The sequence below is a fragment of the Mirounga angustirostris genome, unplaced genomic scaffold, assembly GCF_029215605.1.
Source record: "Mirounga angustirostris isolate CCGP_5_RB_7025 unplaced genomic scaffold, mMirAng1.0.hap1 SCAF_7, whole genome shotgun sequence".
Lineage (NCBI taxonomy): Eukaryota > Metazoa > Chordata > Mammalia > Carnivora > Phocidae > Mirounga > Mirounga angustirostris.
In genome coordinates this window covers 92,696,538-92,715,166 of record NW_026991715.1, presented here as the reverse complement: position 1 = coordinate 92,715,166, position 18,629 = coordinate 92,696,538, and the positions used below count along the sequence as shown (strand labels likewise).

The 18,629-nt window shown below is 52.1% G+C and overlaps 1 protein-coding gene across 1 annotated transcript; it reads right to left on the bottom strand.

Annotated features, from left to right (window-relative positions):
* Positions 1 to 4,171: 4,171 nt before the first annotated feature.
* On the bottom strand, positions 4,172 to 7,800 carry NKX2-5 (NK2 homeobox 5). Its single transcript, XM_045887377.3, has 2 exons — positions 7,265 to 7,800; positions 4,172 to 5,685 (listed from the first exon to the last, which is right to left on the bottom strand). The coding sequence occupies exons 1-2, from the start codon at positions 7,593 to 7,595 to the stop codon at positions 5,045 to 5,047; spliced, it is 972 nt and encodes a 323-aa protein (XP_045743333.2). The 5' UTR covers positions 7,596 to 7,800; the 3' UTR covers positions 4,172 to 5,044.
* Positions 7,801 to 18,629: the final 10,829 nt, after the last annotated feature.

Here is an 18,629-nt window from a genome sequence, read left to right as displayed (position 1 = left end):
TCAAAGAATTGTTAGCTAATATTATTACTGTACTCTTTAATCAATTGACAAACACTTTTTGGTGCCTACTCTTTGAACCGGGGATGGGATGGCACTGAGCGCTCAGGCTTCAGAGCCAGCCTGCCTAGGTTTTTAACCAAGCTCTGGCACTGATCAGCTGTGAGACCTTGGGGGAGTTACTCCTCTTTTTTGTTTTGTTTTGTTTTTTTAATTTTAAGATTTTTATTTATTTGAGAGAGAGAGTGAGATCGAGAGAGCTCACAGAGGGAGAGGGAGAAGCAGAGTCGCCACTGAGCAAGGAGGCTGATGTGGGGCTCCATCCCAGGACCCTGAGATCATGACCTGAGCTGAAGGCAGACACTTAACTGACTGAGCCACCCAGGCACCCCTAGTCCTCTTTTTTGAACCTAAGATTGAGTCTTCGTCTATTTCCTCAGTAGAACTCAGAGGTGTGAAAGAGGATTAGATGGGTTCACTTTGTAAAGAGCTCAGGACAGTGCCTGACATGCGATAAGCTCCCGTGGTGATAACTAAATGAAATCCAAGCCATAGGCTCCCTTTTCCAGGAGCCCAGTGTAAGGAGCAAGTAGGCAAGACCTGGGGACTGCGCCTCCCACACAGGGCATGGGCCGGAGACCCGGAGAACCAGAGGACGTGAGGGGCTCGGCTCAGGAAGGGCATGCTTTCCAAGGAGCAGAGCAGAGTTCCTGGCTGCTGTAAAGTTCACGGGTCTGCTGCGAGCCCTAATGGTTCTGTGCGTTCTTTTAAACACACTTATTGGGGCGCCTGGGTGGCTCAGTCATTAAGCGTCTGCTTTCCGCTGGGGTCATGATCCGAGGATTCTGGGATCAAGCCCTGCATCGGGCTCCCTGCTCAGCGGGCAGCCTGCTTCTCCTTCTCCCACTCCCCCTGCTTGTGTTCCCTCTCTCGCTCTGTCAAATAAATAAAATCTTTAAAAATAAAATAAGATAAACACAGGTATTGAGGGACGCCTGGGTGGCTCATTTGGTTAAGTGACTGCCTTAGGCTCAGGTCATGATCTCCTGGTTCTGGGATTAAGTCCGCATGGGGCTCGCTGCTCAGCGGGGAGCCTGCTTCTCCCTCTGCCTGCCGCTCCCCCTGCCTGTACTCTGGAGTGCTCTCTCTCTGGCAAACAAATAAATAAAAATCTTAAAAAACAAAAACAAAACACAGGTATTGAGATACACAACATAGCCTTGATTTAAGGGGTATCTATACAAAATAAGAAGATGAGAGCTATTCTGATTTGGCAAAAGCTTTATCTGCTGGCTGGGAATAACGCAAGGAGGCGAGAGGACATCCGCGCCAGAGCAGGGGCTGACTGGGAGGGACGAGGTGTCCTGGCCTCTCTTTCGCGGGATGGGGGACTGGGGGGACGCCCAGCCAGGTCTCCCCTCCACCAGCCTGCACAGGGTGGCGCCGCGCTGCGGGAACCACGCCACCCCAGCCCGGGAAGCCAGCTTTTTTTCTATTTAATATCATGGCCTATCTCTCATTGTTTTTTAACCGTGGCGTCCTTGTTTGATTTTTTTTTTTTTTAAATTAAATATAGCTAGTACCCTATGTGCTTCCCCTGGCGTTCCGGGAATGCGGGGCCAGCCTGCATCACCCCAATTTCTGCGCTCTTTGACACCTCGGAGGCGGCCCGCACTTGTCATCTATTTCTTACTTTTCTGTCCTGTTTGAATTTTCTCACTGCGCCCATCCTTTACATAATAATTGAAAAACAAACACTACCGATTTAACTTGGGAAAGGATCGCTGTGTAAACGCAGGCATTGTTAGTTTGGGGTACTTCTGACCCTGCCGTCCCCTGCCCCCTGGCTCTCGGATCCGACGCCCCCCGCCAGGGAGAGCAGTCCGTGCAGTGAGGCTTCCCAAAGCTCCACGCACCAGTTTGCCCCATAATGAGCCTGAATATGAAGCCTGACACCCTCACCCTACTGGTGAGAGAGAGGGGTAGGCTCTGTGCCATGGCCAGAAGTAGGCTCCCCGCTGCATCTTTCGGAGAGCAAGGCAACTTGGAAGGCTCTCGCTTCTTCAACACGCCAGCCGCTCTGCCCTTTGGTAAAGCCTGATGGGTTTCCCAGCTCTACACTAGGGGAATGTATGACCTTGACCATTACCTCTAGTTCTCAGTTTCATGGTTTGCAAATTAAGATGGATTAGAGAACTCCTATAAAGCATTTAGCCTGGAGTCCCCGCAGTTGGTGAGCCCGATGCCAGCCAGCCATAGTTATCCATTTGTGAGAGACATTGGGGTCACTCAGCTGGTCCCTGAAGGGACATGACAGAGAAAGAGTCATCATAGAAAAGTCCTGGTGGGGCGGGGGGGGGTGGGCGGGGAGGCAGTCAGCAGGCTGGCTCAGTCAGTAGAGCATGCGGCTCTTGATCTCCCTCTGTGAGTTCAAGCCCCACGCTGGGGATAGAGTTTACTTAAAATAAATAATTAATTAAAAAAAAGAAAAAATCCTTGTGGTATGTTAAGTGAAAGAAATACTTTCTCTAGGGGCGCCTGGGTGGCTCAGTCGTTAAGCGTCTGCCTTTGGCTCAGGTCACGATCCCAGGGTCCTGGGATCGAGTCCCACGTCAGGCTCCCTGCTCTGCAGGAAGCCTGCTTCTCCCTCTCCCACTCCCCCTGCTTGTGTTCCCTCTCTCGCTGTGTCTCTCTCTGTCAAACAAATAAATAACATCTTAAAAAAAAAAAAAGAAATACTTTCTCTAATGTTACTGTGGATGTGTATAAGATGAAAAAAGCCAACGGATATGCAGGACCCCAGGGGGCTGTGGGCTAATACACTGTTCTGATTAACAGCTCGGAAGGTGGGTGAGCTCCAGATAGAAGGAGTTCCTCGGGTGTATGAGTTAGGCCACCTGCAGGCCAGGGATGCATGGTAGGAGAGCGCCTTCTGTTTTCAGAGCTGGTCTGATGGCCTGGTGGAGCCGCAATGTACCCCTCTGTGAGAGGGGATGAAGGCGCGAATCACCAAGAGGGATAGGGAGCGCCGAGTGCGCTGGAGGTAAAGGCTGGAAGCAGGGTCATAAGCCCAGAACATGGAATGCTGAGACTGAACTGAACACATCCTCCCCGGGGCACTCACCAGCTGGGCTTGGACCTTACAGCAGAGGGAATAAATCCTGGGGCCCAGAGTCAAGCCCTGAGCTCAGCCCTTTCCTCTCCTTCATGGAGCCCGAGTGCATAACCCTGTGATGGTTGATTGCGTGCTCCCGGTGACGTCTAGCTCAGCACCTTGCTAGGCTCCGGCAAGTGGTGGAACCTCCTGGCATCTTCCCCTCTTCCACCGGCAGTGTGGTGAGCCTGTGGGCAGCACTTACCCAAAGAGACGACCAGACAGGCACTGGCAAAGCCGCATGGGCCCCGGCGCAGCAGCAGGAGGGCTCCTGGTTGCACCAGGCCTGGCTTGACGACTCTTCCTGGCTATTAGGGCACTTTAAGTCTCGTTTGGTCTCTGAACGCCACAATCAATGTTTTGGCTACGACCAGGAGCCCTAGGCCAAATGGCTTAAACCCCACAAGGCCAGCCCAGGCTTGCTGGGGAAAATCTCAAAAAAACCTGTATTCCACAGGAACTCAAAGCTCCCACTCCCTCCTGCTTTCATCCCTTTTAAAGAAGCGCAGTTAGTTCCTCCCGGCCCTGGACGCTGGGGATAGAGGAGTCAGAGGTCAGGTCGGAGCTCCTGTGGACTGGTGGGACCTGGGCTCAGCGGAAGATATTTCTCGTTATCCTCATTTTACAGACCGGGGTGTGCAGCGAGCAAGTCTCACAGCAAGGAGGTTTTTAGCTTAATTTCCTCGAGCCTGTTTTCTCATCTGTAAAGCCTGAACAGTTGCATTTGTTGATGAACACTATGGCAAAATTCGTTAAATGCGGAGAGGAGAGGACAGCCATCAGGTTTGGGTGGGAGGTTCCCTGACCATGTGAATTCTTACAGCCCAGCCACAGCTCGCGGGGCAGCCGGCAAGCCACCTCTCCGCGGAGCCCACAGCTGGTGAGGCTGGGGCCACAGGACCCCAGGCCCTCTTCCTGGCCGGGCCGGGGAATTCTGGGAAGCTTGATAAGAGCTTTGGTTCTAGGTTTTTCCACCTGTAAAATGGAGTAAAATGTTCTTTTAAGCAGGATGAAGTCTTGTGTGCTCCAGTTGCAGAGGACCCAGGTCCCTTTGCTCTCCATGTAATGCCCAGCACCTCAACTGTGCCTGACATGTGCTAGGGTTCAAGGAAGCAAGATTGGGGAGCTCCAGGCAAGTGCCCTCTGTCTGTGAAGTGAGACCCCTGTTCTACCACTCCTGGCTGTTTGCTCAGGGACAGGCCATCAAACCTCTCCAGGCCTCAGTCTGCTAGACTTTAAAACAGGACCTCTTTTTAGGGCGTTATTGAAGATTATGAGAGACAATGCCAGGCAGTGTCTAACAAAGAACCCAGGACGAGTTTATTATTATTATCAATTTGCTCAGTGAATGCCTATACCTGCAACTCAAGATCAGCTGGGCAGCCCGGCTCTGCTTTCTAAAATGCAGTTTCTGAAGCGCGGCAAGCTGAAAGAAGACACATGCGGGATCAGCGCACTCTCTTTAATGAGAAGGGGATTCCCATTTCTTACAGCAACAGGTAGAAACATAAATAGGGTGGGTGGGCGGCGGCAAGGCGGCAAGGGCCCGGGCGCCGGGCCCAGGCTCGAAGAAAGCTGCACCCGGGCTCCCAGTCCCAACGGCCCATGTTCAGCCGGTTGGGGGTGCCCGTGGGCGTTTGGAGGGCACTCTGGGGGCGACGGCTAAGGCACCAGACTGCGGGATCAATCGCCGCAAGCTCTGTAAACGCGGCCACAAACTCTCCCGCGCTTGGGGACAAAGGCGCCAGGGACGGAAAAAGCTCCGAGGCCCCTGCGGGAGTGAATGTGAAATCCAAGGGACGTGGAGACACGTCAGGGGTCCTCCCTCCCCCAAGACTCAGTGTCCCTCTCTAGAGCTGGGATCGGTCGGGGCGCCCCAGGTAGGGCCCTTCCCTACCAGGCTCGGATACCGTGCAGCGTGGACACTCCTGAGTTGCCCTGCGGGATCCCGGGGCTCTGCACCGCGTTCAAGTCCCCGACGCCAAAGTTCACGAAGTTGTTGTTGGTGGCGGCCGTAGCCGACTGCGCCGGCGGCGGCCCGGCTGGGTAAGCAGCGGCGCAGCTGTAGCCAGGGTTGCAGGCCGCGCTGCCGTAACCCGGGTAGGCGGGGTAGGCGTTGTAGCCATAGGCGTTGAGGCCCACACCGTACGCCGGCGCGTAGGGCGCCGAGTCCCCGAGGCAGGGCTTGCCGTCGCGCACGAGCACCGGCACCGCGATCCTGCGGGCCGGCGGCGGCGGCGGCGGGGGCAGCCCCACCAGCTCCAGAGTCTGGTCCTGCCGCTGCCGCTTGCACTTGTAGCGCCGGTTCTGGAACCAGATCTTGACCTGCGTGGACGTGAGCTTCAGCACGCTGGCCAGCTGGTCGCGCTCGGGCGCCGACAGGTACCGCTGCTGCTTGAAGCGCCGCTCTAGCTCGTAGACCTGCGCCTGCGAGAAGAGCACGCGCGGCTTCCTCCGCCGTCGCGCCCGGGGTCGCTCCGCGCCGTCTGCCTCCGGCTTCTCCAGCTCCACGGTCTTCTGCAGTGAGCACAGCTCTGCAGGGAAACAGAGGGGCAGAGGGATGCTCGGTCAGGTCAGAGCGGCCCGATCCGCGGAGCGCCTGCCGGGGGATTAGCCCTAGTGGGTGCCACCCCGTGCTGTCCGGAGCGCCCAGCTGGGCTGCGGCTCGCTCTGCCCAGTGCACTGGGCGCCACGGACAGCTCGGTTTCCGACCTACAGCCAGTTAGCGTTTGTTGAATGCTTACTATATGCCAAGCATGGCTCTAGGCACTGGAGAACATAACACAAGCGAGGTCCGTGCCCTCGGGGAGTTCACATTCTGGTGAGGGTGATGGTCAGTGACTTAAGATTTCAGGCTGCAAAGAAAATAAAACCGGGTGATGCCCTGGGGTGAATTCGATTAGGGCTACAGTGGTTAGAGAATTTAGATGAAGGGAGACCAAGGCCTCACTCCAGGATCAGTCACACTGTCTGAAAATTATGGAACCCCGAAGAAACAGAAGGGGAAGAGGTGTTGGTTTGCTGATCGAAGACTCCCGCGCAGCCGCCACGGGATTTGTCCAGCGCCCAAGAAGCGGGTGGGCAGGCAGCCTCGGATCTTGCCCTGCCCGCCTTCCTCGAGTTGGATTCGAATTGGCAGCGGTCAATTGAATTGACCCGCCGGCAGCTGTCCCCGGGCCTTCCCTCTGCTCCTACACAAACCTTTCTAGGCTAGAAAGATCTCTTCTCGGTTCACCGCGGCCCTTCGCCCAGCGCACCCTGCCACCTCGGATTCGCGCGGACCCAGCTTTGGAACAAGGTCTTCCCAACATGCCCCTTTCTGCGGCCCCGCCCGCCTCTCCCCTCTCCCCGACCCGCGGCTGGCTTGTGCGGCGATCCCGCCACCTTCCGAGGTCCTCTCCTCCATTGCCTCGCGCCTTGAGTCGCGCAGCATTCTCTAACTTTTTCCAGAAGAGAACCCCTCGACCCCGGTAGCGTCGGGAAGCTGTGCCGGAACAATAAAGCTGCTAATCAGATTCCCGAGAGTTCGCAGTATCTCATTTTTAAATCAAGGCCTTTGTGCCCAAAGATTCCACTGTCCTGGCACAAAGAAGAAAAAGCCCCAGAAACCCGGGTTACGGGTAGGATATAGAAGGTCCTGGGCCCTTCTCCAGTCGTGAGCAAAAGCCTATCTGGTGTGCAGCATTTTAACTTCTGTTTAGCTGTTTTCGGCAGAGCCTGGAAAAGACCCTTAAATCCAAAAGAGATTTTTAAAAACCCCAAAACCCTGATACAGAGAATATCTCGTTCTCTGTTCTACACAAACCGATCGCTAACTTCGTTGAGCAAGTCTGCTGCCTCCTGGGTCTTTGTTGGGCCAAAAAAAAAAAAAATTATATTTCTTTTATCTCTTGTTTTCTGATCATCTCAATCCAGCATTTCCTCTAAATCTCCGATTGGACGTGCGGCTCAGGGGCCCTGGCGACGACCTCACTTCTCACACTCGGAGCCCCCTGCGTTCGGCCCTCCGCCCAGGCACTCGCGTCTCCTCCACCCAGGCCAGGATTTCTTGGCGGCGGCTTGGGACACAAAAGCGACCCCAGGAGGGAGAAGGGGCTTGTGTTTCCTCCTCACCTTTCTTATCAGCTCGAGGGTCCTTGGCGGGGTCGGGGTCGCCGTAGGCACGCGGATAGAAGGCGGGGGCGCCTGGGAAGGCAGAGGCACACTTGGCCGGCGAGGGCGCGGGGCCCAGCTCGGCGCGGAGCTCCGGGAGGGCGGGCGCAGCGGCCTCGGGCCCCGCGTAGGCCTCGGGCTTGAAGGCGGCCAGCATGCAGGAGGCGGGCGCCAGCGTGGCCTCCAGGCGCGCCGAGAGCTCCCCGGCAGCCAGGCTGCGCTGCTGCTGCTCCAGGTTCAGGATGTCTTTGACTGAGAACGGCGTGGGCGTGAGCGCAGGGCTGGGGAACATGGTGGCAGCGCGCGCCTCACAGCGCCAGGTGGGCGGCAGAGAGCAGCGCTGCCCACGGCCTTCGGCAGCCTCCCTGCATGGTGCCCGCCGCCCGCCCGCGCACCCGCCTTCCAGCTCGGGTTGTGGCCAGGCGGCAGGTAGTGAGGAGCACAAGGGGCAGCAGAGGCGGGACCAGGCCAGAGGAGGGGGACTCAGCCTGCCATTGGGCCAGGGGCCCCGATGACAGGAACGATGAGCAGTTTCGTGTCACCTAATATAGTCATAGGGCTCAAAAAAAAAAAAAAAAAAAAAAATCCTGTTCAGCTTTTTAAAGGAACCGCGAGGCATTTGGAAGGCTCTCCTATTGCTCCTGCAGCCTGGCATTTCTCCATCGTACTGGCCTGAAAACCCCATCGAAGCGCATACCCGGGAAAGGGCCTGATTCTTCTCCAGATCTGGCCTCTGGGCTAAGCTGGGTAGATCTGGGATTTGAAGAAATGTTGTTCAGCACCTAAAGCAGAATGGGAGAGTGAAGGATTGGTGGGGGTGTTGGGGGAGGGGAGACATTTCCGAGTCTTAATAAAGGCTTTTTTATGCAAGGAAGAGTTTGTATAAGAAGAGCAGCATGGGGGAGAAGGTTTGATTTGGGGTGATGACAGGAGGGTGAGATTCTGGACAATTTTGGGGTTCTGTTTGGCTCGACTTACAGGGCCAGTCATGCCCCAGTAGTCCCCCTTTCCTCAGCAGCCCAGGCCCTGGGGGCAAGGTGGATGTTATGGGGTGGTGGATGGCCACCTTCTATAATAGTAGTGCAAGTTATACATACACACACACACACACACACACAACTCCAGGGGGCATCAGTCACTATCAACCTCCTCTCAAAGAAATGACCCTCCCCTTAGTAATAAAACAAATCCAAAATCCCACCCGGTAAGCTCAGCTTCCTAGAAGAGATCTTCTAAGGCATCCTAGCTTCCAGCCACCCAGTTTCTCCTTTTCTGAAACCCACCATTCGTGCTTCTCACTTGCCCCTGCCCTTCTGCCTAGTAGCGAGGCCTTCAGGCCTCTGAGAGCCCCAGGACCCCTGGCCAGGCCCAGGTTTAGCTCTCAGGCAGGCGGGGCTCCCCAGAGCCCAGCCAGCCAAGATTTCTCAGAGGTCTCAGGGCAGGCTCCCAGCAGGGAACCCAGCAGTGGCAGTGGGTCCAGGTGCTCCAGGGAAGGGCAGGGCAGATTGGGTGTCAATTTTTAGCCCCAGGGTCGGTAAAGTAGGGACTCTCCTATCAGACAAATCTGCCAATGTTTCAGGAGCGCAAGCTACAGGCAAGATCCTGTGCCGGTCCACCTCGCCCCTCTGGATCCCTTGGGAGATCTGATAAAAGCTTGGGCCATCCCCTCTCCCCCAGAACACTGCAGAGAGGCACTTTATTTTGTGTAGTTTCAGAATCCAGGCAGGCAGAATGGCCCCCCGGGTTAAGGTCGCCGACTTACTTTATCTCTGGGGTTGGCAAGGCTTGTCAGGGGACAAGCGTCGATTTTCACAAGCCACGACCCAGGTTTGTGCAGGGAAAGCGCGGGCGGGGCGCCGGGACTTGCTAAGAATGGAGACTTGGAAGGCTCGGCTCTTAGTGGAGGACGAGTTGGGGACTAGGGAAGAAGTGCTTGGAATAGAAGAAAGGCGCGTAGGGACAAAGGCAAGCCAAGGCCATAGCTCAGAGCCCGAGACTGTAATTCGCGCTCCAAGCGCCGAGGAAACGCACAAAGCAGAGGGACAAGGTGGTGTCTGTCCTGAGCATGGGCCTTTGGGTGCTCAAGCAGGCGGGGAGCCGTCAGGCAGCGCCGCCGGGAAGGGTGCCATCGGAGTAAGCACAGGCCTAACACTAGGACCTTTACAGCCCCTCATCAAACCCACACCTCCAGGATCTGTGGCCTCCGGGCTAGGGCGATGGAGAGTGGACCACCGTGCGGCTCTCCCGGAGGCTCGGAGCACTCGGACCCCGACTGCTGGGAGCCAGGCGCCAGTACCAGGCCCGGGCCTTCGCAGCGGAATCTCGCTTAGGATCTTCCAGCCAGGGTCCACGCGGGGTTCTGGAATTGTTAGCTGGGTCTGCGGAGAGATGCCTTTTTCAAATGTATGTGTATGTGTGGCGGGGGTGGGGGTGGGGGTGGAGTTCTCAAGCCCCTGGAACCCTCCTCATCCACCCACCGCCTACCCCCCCAACTCGGTTCTTCCGCGACGGACCTGCAGATCAGTAGCCTCTTTTCCGCCCATCCTCGCCACGCTTTTGGACAATGTTAGTTATTGCCCTCAACTAACCTAGCTTGGGGGCCTAGTTCGCCCTTGAAGATTTTTTTTGGGGGGGGGGAGTGGGAAAGGATGCCTATCGCCTAGGCGGTGACGTCTGGCAAACGAGCCACATCCGATTCAATTAAATGTCTCATTCAAAAGAGCTCCGAGCGAGGGTCCTGGGAGCGCTGTGAAGTGAATGGGCTGGTCGGGCGGCTCGCGATGACAGTTTGAAAGATTAGTGTGAGCCGACGCCTGAAATATTACCGTTTAATGGGGGACATCGAGGCTGCATCCGGGGTCCCTGTTTTTAGTATTTTTTTTAAAAATTATTATTATTATTACTGTGTGTGGGTTTAAGAGAGAGTTCTGGAGGAAGGAACAACAACAACAACAAAAAAACAAAACCTGGCATTTCCTCTGCAGAACGAAGAGGTTAAGATTTATCACCTATTTTGGGCTATGGTTCCCAGGGCTGACAAATAGACCTGTGGGTCAGGTGTCATGAAAAGGGGAAGAAAGAAAACCTCCCTATTCGGACGAAGTGACTTCACTCCCTATACCCTCGGTGAATCTGGTAATAATTTCCCTTGGCTCTAAAACAGGCCTTAACGTTGCCAGAGAGCGTAAATCCAGGCAAAATCGAAATTGGGGCGACCCACGCTGGCCTCCACAGAGAAATATCCAAGAGCAATTGCTAACTTTTATTTGTAGTCCTCACTTTCTGAGTAAAACTTTTTTTCTTTAAATAGAAGTTGCAGTGGTTGGGGGTGGGGAGGTACGAAACTTGATTCTCCCCCTTCACTAGGGACACATCTTCCTTCCCAAGGGCGGCTGACCCAACCTGGCCGCCTCTCTAAGCCGCACTTTGGCCAAACCAGCAGGACAAACAAACAGCCTTCAGCCTAGAGAAAAGGAGAGAGAAAGAGAGAGAGAGAGGAAAAGAGGCAGAGAGGAGAGATCGAACATCTACCCATCTATTCCCTTGCCTTTTAAAGAATTGGAGCTTTAAGATGAGCCAAATTCCAGATGACTTGAGCGCATTCTCCGCGCATAAAATATTATTAATTGAAAAAGCAATCGGCACAGCCCGAGCCGGCCCCCCTTTCCTGCAATCAGCAGGGCCCGCCGCAAAAGGTATATATGATTAATTGAAAGATAAGCTGGAACTATCACCGGGAATGTCATTAATGCGCCGGGGAGACGTCCATTGGAGACAGGCGGCGTTATCCGCGGCTTTATCTTCAACAACGCCTCGCTCTCCGCCCGCGCCGGGGAAACAGATGGGGGTTTCTGTCTGGGACGCTCGCCCCATGTTTATATTTTGGGAAGAATCGCAACTCGTGGGAGTCCCCGGCGGGCCCCCTGATAAATGAACATTAGCACTTTTTCGGACTACTGTATCAACAAAGGGGCTGCGGCGCGGCAATAATTGGCGAGAAAGCAAACAGAGGGCGGAGAGCGCGCCTCTGCTCTTCGTCCGGCTGATGGATGAGCAGCGGCGGCTGCGGTCCGGCTCCCGGCCCTCAACCCGGCTCCCGGGTCTGGCCGCGGGGCCCCTCCGCCGCCCTGGCTTCCTTCCGGGCCCGGGGTTGGGGGCGGGGGACGACTCTGAGGGCTACCGCTCTCGTCCTTGGCTCCTGAAGACTCCAGGCGGCTTCCGGGCCCCGGTTTTTTCCTGCCGCGGGACGCGCCTCATTCAGGTGGCTCAGCGGGTATCAAATTCTCCTTTTGCCGCTGTTTCTAGAGCTCTCACTGGGTGAGCCACACGCTCTCACCTATGTCATCGCTGATCTACTTATCTCGAGTACTGGGCAGAGGAGAAAGAGGCTCAGAGAGGTGAGGGGACTTGCTCAAGGTCACAAGGATGGAAAGTGACAGTGTTAGGATTTGAACACAGGACTCACTACAGAGTCCTGAATGTTTTCTTTTAGTGCACGTCGCTGCCTCCTAGAGCCACGCCAACTGGAGAGGAAGCAAGACACTCCTCCTCCCCCCATGCCCACCCCACCCGCACTCCCGCAGCTGGAGCAGAGGACCAGGCTGATGCAGGGTTCCCCAAAAACCTTCATCAAGGAGGAGGGGCCTCCTGCAGTAAGATCGGTTGAGAGAAAGAGAAGGAGTATTTAAGATTCTTCCTCCTCCTCCCCCTCCTCTTCTTTTGGTAACAGCTTCATTGAGATTTAATAGGTGTAAATCACATACTATACAATTCATCCTTTTGAAGTATACAATTCAATGATTTTTAGTAAAACCACGGAGTTGTGCAACCATCACTCAATTAATTTTAGGACATTTTCATCACTCCTAAAAGAGACCTGTAGGCTTTAGCCATCAACCCCAACCCTCTCCCCCATTTCCTACCTCCCCAGCTCTAGACAACCACAAATCAGTCTACTTTCTGTCTCTATAGACTTGCCTATTCTGGACAGTTCATTCAAATGGAATCATATTTCCATTTCACTTAGCATTATGTTTTCAAGGTTCACCCGTGTACAAGTACTTTATTCCTTTTTATGGTGGAATAATATTCTATTCTATGGATATACCATGTTTTGTTTCTGCATTCAGCAGTTGATGGACATTTGGGTTGGTTCCACCTTTTTTTTTTTTTTGGCTATTATGAATATTATGAATAGCAAAACCCCCAGCCCAGCCCACTTTACCTAAAATCCAAAGCTTTAGAGGACTGAGGAATCTTCTTTCTCCTCCCTTGATAATTAACCCCATCCTTCCCTGAAGGCTGGCTTAGAAGGGCCCTGTGCTCTGCTGTTGCTGTCTTGAAATTCTTGATAAGTTTTGAAGAAGAACTTTTGAAGAAGCACCACAGTTTCGTTTTGCACAGGGCCCCACAAATTATGTAGCTGGTCCTGCTTTGGGGCAGTCTGAACAGAGCCCTGGAAATACTATCTTCATGTTCCCCTGTTATCTGTCTGGCTTTTGCCCTAGGATCAACCTCTGCTAGCTAGTTAGGACAGGCAGGAAGTCCCCTGAAGTGCTTTGAGGGCTGTCTATTGAAAGTTGCTTGGCCATAGGAAGGTCCTGAGGCCCACAGAAGGGGGAGCAGGGAACAGATTTACCTGGCTTGGGGATATTGTGTATGTATATGTATGAGTGTTTGTCTTTGTGGAAGGGGGGAGGTAGTGAGGGGAAAAGCTAAAAGAGTGGGCCAGAATGTCCCCCCAGCCTCCAGTGACTCCACAGCCTAGTCACTATTGGATGCCGGGATGATTTCCTGTATTTCTTCACCCACACTGACTGGGTGCCCACCATGCACCAGAAGCTGGGATTGCACAGCCCAAGTCACACCGACCCTGAAGGAAGCCGACTTGTACCAGAAAGAGTACTGGACTATGCGCCAGTACTGGGTTCTGGCTTGCCTCTCTCACTGATTGGCTGACGCTGACCACATCCTGTTTCCCTCTCTGGTTCCCAGTTTCATGTTTTTCTTTTTGGAAGTATTAGGTGTACCAAAGGTCCCTCCCCAGCTGTGCTGTTCTGGGAAGCATCCCAGGTTGTTAAGTGGTCTCACCTGGGCAGTGGATCCAGTGAAGAGGCATGTTGGTGGTTGTCTAACCTACAAAGTGAAACTGGTTAAGATAGGAAATAAGGTCCCTGCCAATTGTGATATTACACTATTTGAGGGAGTGTAGTGTACATTTAAAATAAAATGAAAGTGGTGTTAGAGAGAGGGAAATGGATTATTCTTGCACCAAACACATTCAATTCCAGATAGTGAAAAATTTAAACCTAAGAATTGAAACACAAAAGTACTATAGATGGTTAAGATAATAATTTTGGAGTGTTTGTAATATTTGGGAGGGTGGATAAGGAGAACTGAAGACCTAGAAACCACAAAAGACAAATTATGTAAACCTGATGGCATAAAAAGAAACTTGTGTGCAGCAAAAACAAACAAACAAACAAAAACAAAATATAAATAGAATCAAAGAGAAAAAATGTACAGGTTAACTGCTAGAAATAATGACAACAAAAAATTTATTTCCACAATATGGAAAGAGTTCCCGTAAATCAATATGAAAATGACTCAAGAAAACAATTGAAAAATTGGCCAGGAGTAGCAGAACCTTGGTGATAAAATGAAAGTAAGAAAGAAAGGATGAAAGGAAAGAAGGAAGGCAAATTAAAATACAAAGAGGCAAATGTTTTCACTTATCAGATTGGCAAAGATAAAGTTTGATAATTACGCTGCTTAGTCACCTTTATATTGTTGATTGGAAATGCAAATTGATAAATCTCTTTGGAACAGTTTTGTACTATCAAAATGAAAAATGCATTAAGTCCTTTGAACTAGTATTTCCACTTCTAGGACTTTATTCTATAGGTAATGCATACAAGAACAGTATATTTTTTAAAGGTTTATTTATCCATTTATTTGAGAGAGAGAGAAAGAGAGTGTAATGGAGAGGTGGGCAGAGAGAGAGGAAGAGAGAGAATACTCAAGCAGACTCCCCGCTGAGCGGGGAGACCCATGTGGGGCTCAATCCCAGGACCCTGAGATTATGACCTGAGCCGAAAACAAGGGTCAGGTGTTTAACCAACTGAGCCACCCAGGGGCCCCAAGAAAAGTATTTTTGTTGCAGTTTTAATTTTTAAAGGATTTTAAAAAATCCTTTAAAAAGAATTTTAAAAAAACCCTATATATCTATCTCGGGGAAATAGTTAAAGACAAGTTATATTCACCAGTAGAACAGAATACTAGCAGCCACAAGAAAGAATTAGTTACATTTATATGTATTCTTTTTTAAAAAAGTATTTTATTTGTTTATTTTAGAGAGGGAAAAAAAGAGAGAGAGAGGGTGCGGAGGGGAGAGGGAGGGGGAAAGAATCTCAAGCAGACTCTGCCCTGAACATGGAGCTCCCCCCACCCCTGTGGGGCTCAATCTCACTACCCTGAGATCATGACCTGAGCTGAAATCAAAAGTCCAAGGCTTAACCAACTGAGCCACCCAGGTGTCACTAGTTACATTTATATGTATTCTTATGGATATGTTTTGAGTACATTAAATATCAAACTGGGTTGCAGAATTTGTATTTTATATATGGGCTTATGCACATATATATAGTTATATGGATTTTTTTGGAAGGGTAAACAAAATGGTAATGAAAGCTTCTGGGGAAGAGAACTGGGGGAGTGGGGTCAGGAATAAATGACATTTTCCACAGTACATCTTTTAAGACAATTTCCTTCTTTTGTTTTTTATTTACCATAAGCTTGTATTGCCTTAAAGAGATTTTAAAAACCACAATCAAGACAAGCCCCAAATGTAATGAATAAAGTGGTGCTTTTATAGAAGGGAAGAGACTCGGGTTGTGGACATATCTAGGCCAGTATCTCCTGTGGCACATGTTGAAAATGCACATTTCTGAGCCTCACTCCTCAACTTGGAGTTTACTAATCAAAGGTGTGTATAGTTTGAGATGGCAGCCCAAGTGACAGTCCAGTGAAATCTCAGCACACACGAAGGGACTGGAGCTAAGCCATCAGCAGTAAGAAATCTGAGTGGGGTGGTCAGCAGAGCCCCAGAGAGAGGGGAGTGGGATGGATTTTGTCCCACACTACCCAGGGACAGAACCTCAATGGTCCTGATGGCCACTCAGCAAATTTGCCCTATTGACTTTCCCCTAACCTGTCCCAGCAACAGACCCATGTCTTGGGGTCACTGGGAATGCAGCCCCCTCCCATTACCCTGCACACTGGCTTGCTGGTTGAAGGTCCTATGGGTCTGTGGCTGAGTGGGGCAGCAGATGAGGTTGGCTGGTGGACTTGGTAACCCCACCCAGGCCCTGTCCCCAGGCCAGCAGAAAAGTCTGGCAGTTGCTAGTTTTCCTGGCCCCTGGTCTCTAGCCCGCTGTCCATCTGTCTCTTGAGGGCCAGCCTCCAAACACCTTTCTGAAATAGCTTTGAATCTGCACCAGATCTGGAGTCTGTCCTAACAAAGCCAAGTGACCCTTCCCTATCTTCCAGGGGGTGAAATGGAGATATTGCATACCTAGTTCCCCCAGAGGTGGGACCCTTGCAGTTTCTGGTCCCAGACTGCCTGCCCTGTGGGGAGTTGGGCCAGATGGAGCCCTGGAGCTATGGATTTGGTGGTGCATAAGTGGCCAGGCTTCGGACCTCTCAGGCCTTAGGGACCCTATGCCTGCTTAGCCTTCGGAGGCCTTTGCTTTCACCCTGGGCAGGTGTAGAGCCTTCCCGCGGCAGCTCAGGGCCTCCACAACCGGGGCACAGCGTCCAGGACAACCTCCCTCCTGGTCCTGTGGCTTTCTATAGCGCGCTTCTGTGGCGCTTCTGTGGCCCTCCTTCCCTGAGAGTCCTCAAGGAGATGACAGCCACTCACACCACACATAAGCACCAGAAAAGTTCTGGGTGTTCGTTTTTCCTTAGTGTGTTAAACATATGACCAAAAACCAAAGAAAGCAAATCTGAACATTAAAGATAATCGCCCTTTCCAAAATATTTTCTGGGCTTGGACAGGGCATGCTCTTTCTTATCCCTACAATGGGGTGTACAAGCACCTCTGTTTTTACTTTTGTTGGTTTTTTAACAATTGCTTTATATTCACATCACCGAATATCCTAATTATATGTTTTCAAAAAGTATTACACCGTAAAAACCATGACAAAACCCAAAACAAACAGGTAAAAAAGGGTACAATGTAGTGTCCCATGCCTCTCCCCCAGCCACCCAGTTTCCTTCCCTAAAGGCAAAGTTGTTAGTGGGTTTATTTATTTTTAAAATCAACTTTATTAAGCCAGACAGTAAGTACTTAGAACAAAATGAACACAGTTTAAGTGTACGTACAGTTCGATGAGTCTTGACACATTGACAAGCCCCTGTAAGAACCGCCACAATCAAGATACGAAAACATTGGCATCACCCTAGAAGGTTTCCTTCCGCCTCTTCTCAGTTAATTTCCATCCCCACTCAGGAGGTCACCAGCTTTTAAAAAGTATATCCTTCTAGAGACATTTCCTGCAGATTTCAGTATTATTACACATTGGCGTTTTTTCTTTTCTAAGAGCATCTACATTTTTCTAAGAGCAACTCCTTTGTATTTTTGTCGTGGACAGTTTTCTTGTTAGTACCTTTGTGTAAGTCACTTTCTCATGCTTTGGCGGGGGCAGTATGTTTCTAAAACCGAATTTATCTTGCATCCGTAGATATGACCCGCTTTAAAACTCGTGTTAGGATTTGCCGGATCGGAGGGAGTCGTTTTCAAGCTTCCGTTGTCGTTTTCTGTTAATTTGGTGCCTTCTTCTCGGTGTTGCTCCCCCCGCCTCCTCCCACGCCCCACCTCTGCAAGCTGCTTTAGCGAAAACAGCGCGCAGAGGCTGAGAGCCCGGAGGCTCGAATCCGTCCCTCAGGGTCCAGTCACTGAAGGTCGCAGCTGGAAAAATCAGATGACATTTGAGTCAGATGGACGATGATTCGGAACACCACGAAGAGGAAGATGGACTTTCTAGGGAAGGTCCACACCTGCTTGGCGTGGGTGCAGCTTGGGGAGCGGCCTTAGAAGAAACCCTGGGCGTGGGCGCGCAGGGTTGGGAGAAGCCGAGCTGGGCCGGCCACCCGTTTTTGTGCAAAACGCGGGGGGCTAGCGAGGCCTAGGGCAGCGCGGCTTCCCGGAGGGAGAAGAGTCGCGCCCTGCTCTGTGCGGAGTCCCTGGCTCTGGCCGACACTCGGGCCGCCGCGCCCGGAGCTTCCACCCTGGGTTGCTGTGGCCTGGTCTGTGTTGAATTTCAGCTGGAAATTAAGGGAGCGATCGAACCTTCCTACGGCCGCCACCCTTCCTTTCTTGGCACCTTCCTTTCTCGTCTTGTCTTCTAACCTATCCTGCGGAACCGCTGCGAAGTTTTCACGGTCCGGCGGAGCACACTGCGAATGCGTAGATGGCAAATTGCTTCATAGGAAAAACCATTCGATTCCGTGCATTCGCCTCAATCAGTATTTATTGAGAGCATCCCCAGGGCATGCCTCAGGGAACCCAGAGGCCAAAAGCTGCGGGATTCCGGAGCAAATTCAGTGTCATCAGGGACATCGCCGAGGACATTCTACGGCCGCAGCCAATTGGCGAAAGGCGGGAATTCAGACACAACATGAGCGCACGCTAAAGGGTTGTGTTGACACAACTCCGTATTTTAAGTGAACACAGGACAATTGTAGACATTCAGGCCCTTAAAAGGAGCACAATGGAGCATTTGCGTTGTAGACATGTGTGTGGAATACATTCCCAGCCACCAGTAAGGCGCTTGAGTGTGCTTACTGGTGCGCTGTAAATATGCTGAAACGACACGGGTACACATTCTCGTACTTCAAGGGCACAGTCACTTCCTTTGTGTGTGTTTTAAGTGCACACGCTCAAAACGTTTCAAAGGGTACAGAGGATGATCCTGTGAAATGCCCCTTCCTCCCCTCTCGGCCCTGCGGCCCTCCAGAGCTTTGTTGGCACACCCGCATCCGTGCACCCTGCGTGTGAGCGTGTCTCGGCTCTCCCTGCACCCCCACTGGACGTCGCTTGTGCAGACCCTCCGTTGTGAGTGGAGGGCTGTGGCCTTGTATCTTTAGGTAGGGAACATCTTTTGTCTCTCAGCAAGAAGCTTTCCTCTGGGAAAGATAAAGTAATCGATAGGGTCTTTTAAATAGCTCCGCGTTTCCTGTCGGGAGAGGAGTATCAGCGCGCGCACCAAATCTGCTCTGGTATGTCACCTTATCTCCCGTCCCCGCTGTTGTCCCCAAACGCCGC

Excerpts from the sequence above, each read along its gene's own strand:
- NKX2-5 (XM_045887377.3), bottom strand. The coding sequence starts at position 7,595 with ATGTTCCCCAGCCCTGCGCTCACGCCCACGCCGTTCTCAGTCAAAGAC. Across the intron at positions 5,686-7,264 it reads CCCTCGAGCTGATAAGAAAG|AGCTGTGCTCACTGCAGAAG; the intron begins GTGAGGAGGAAA and ends GTTTCCCTGCAG.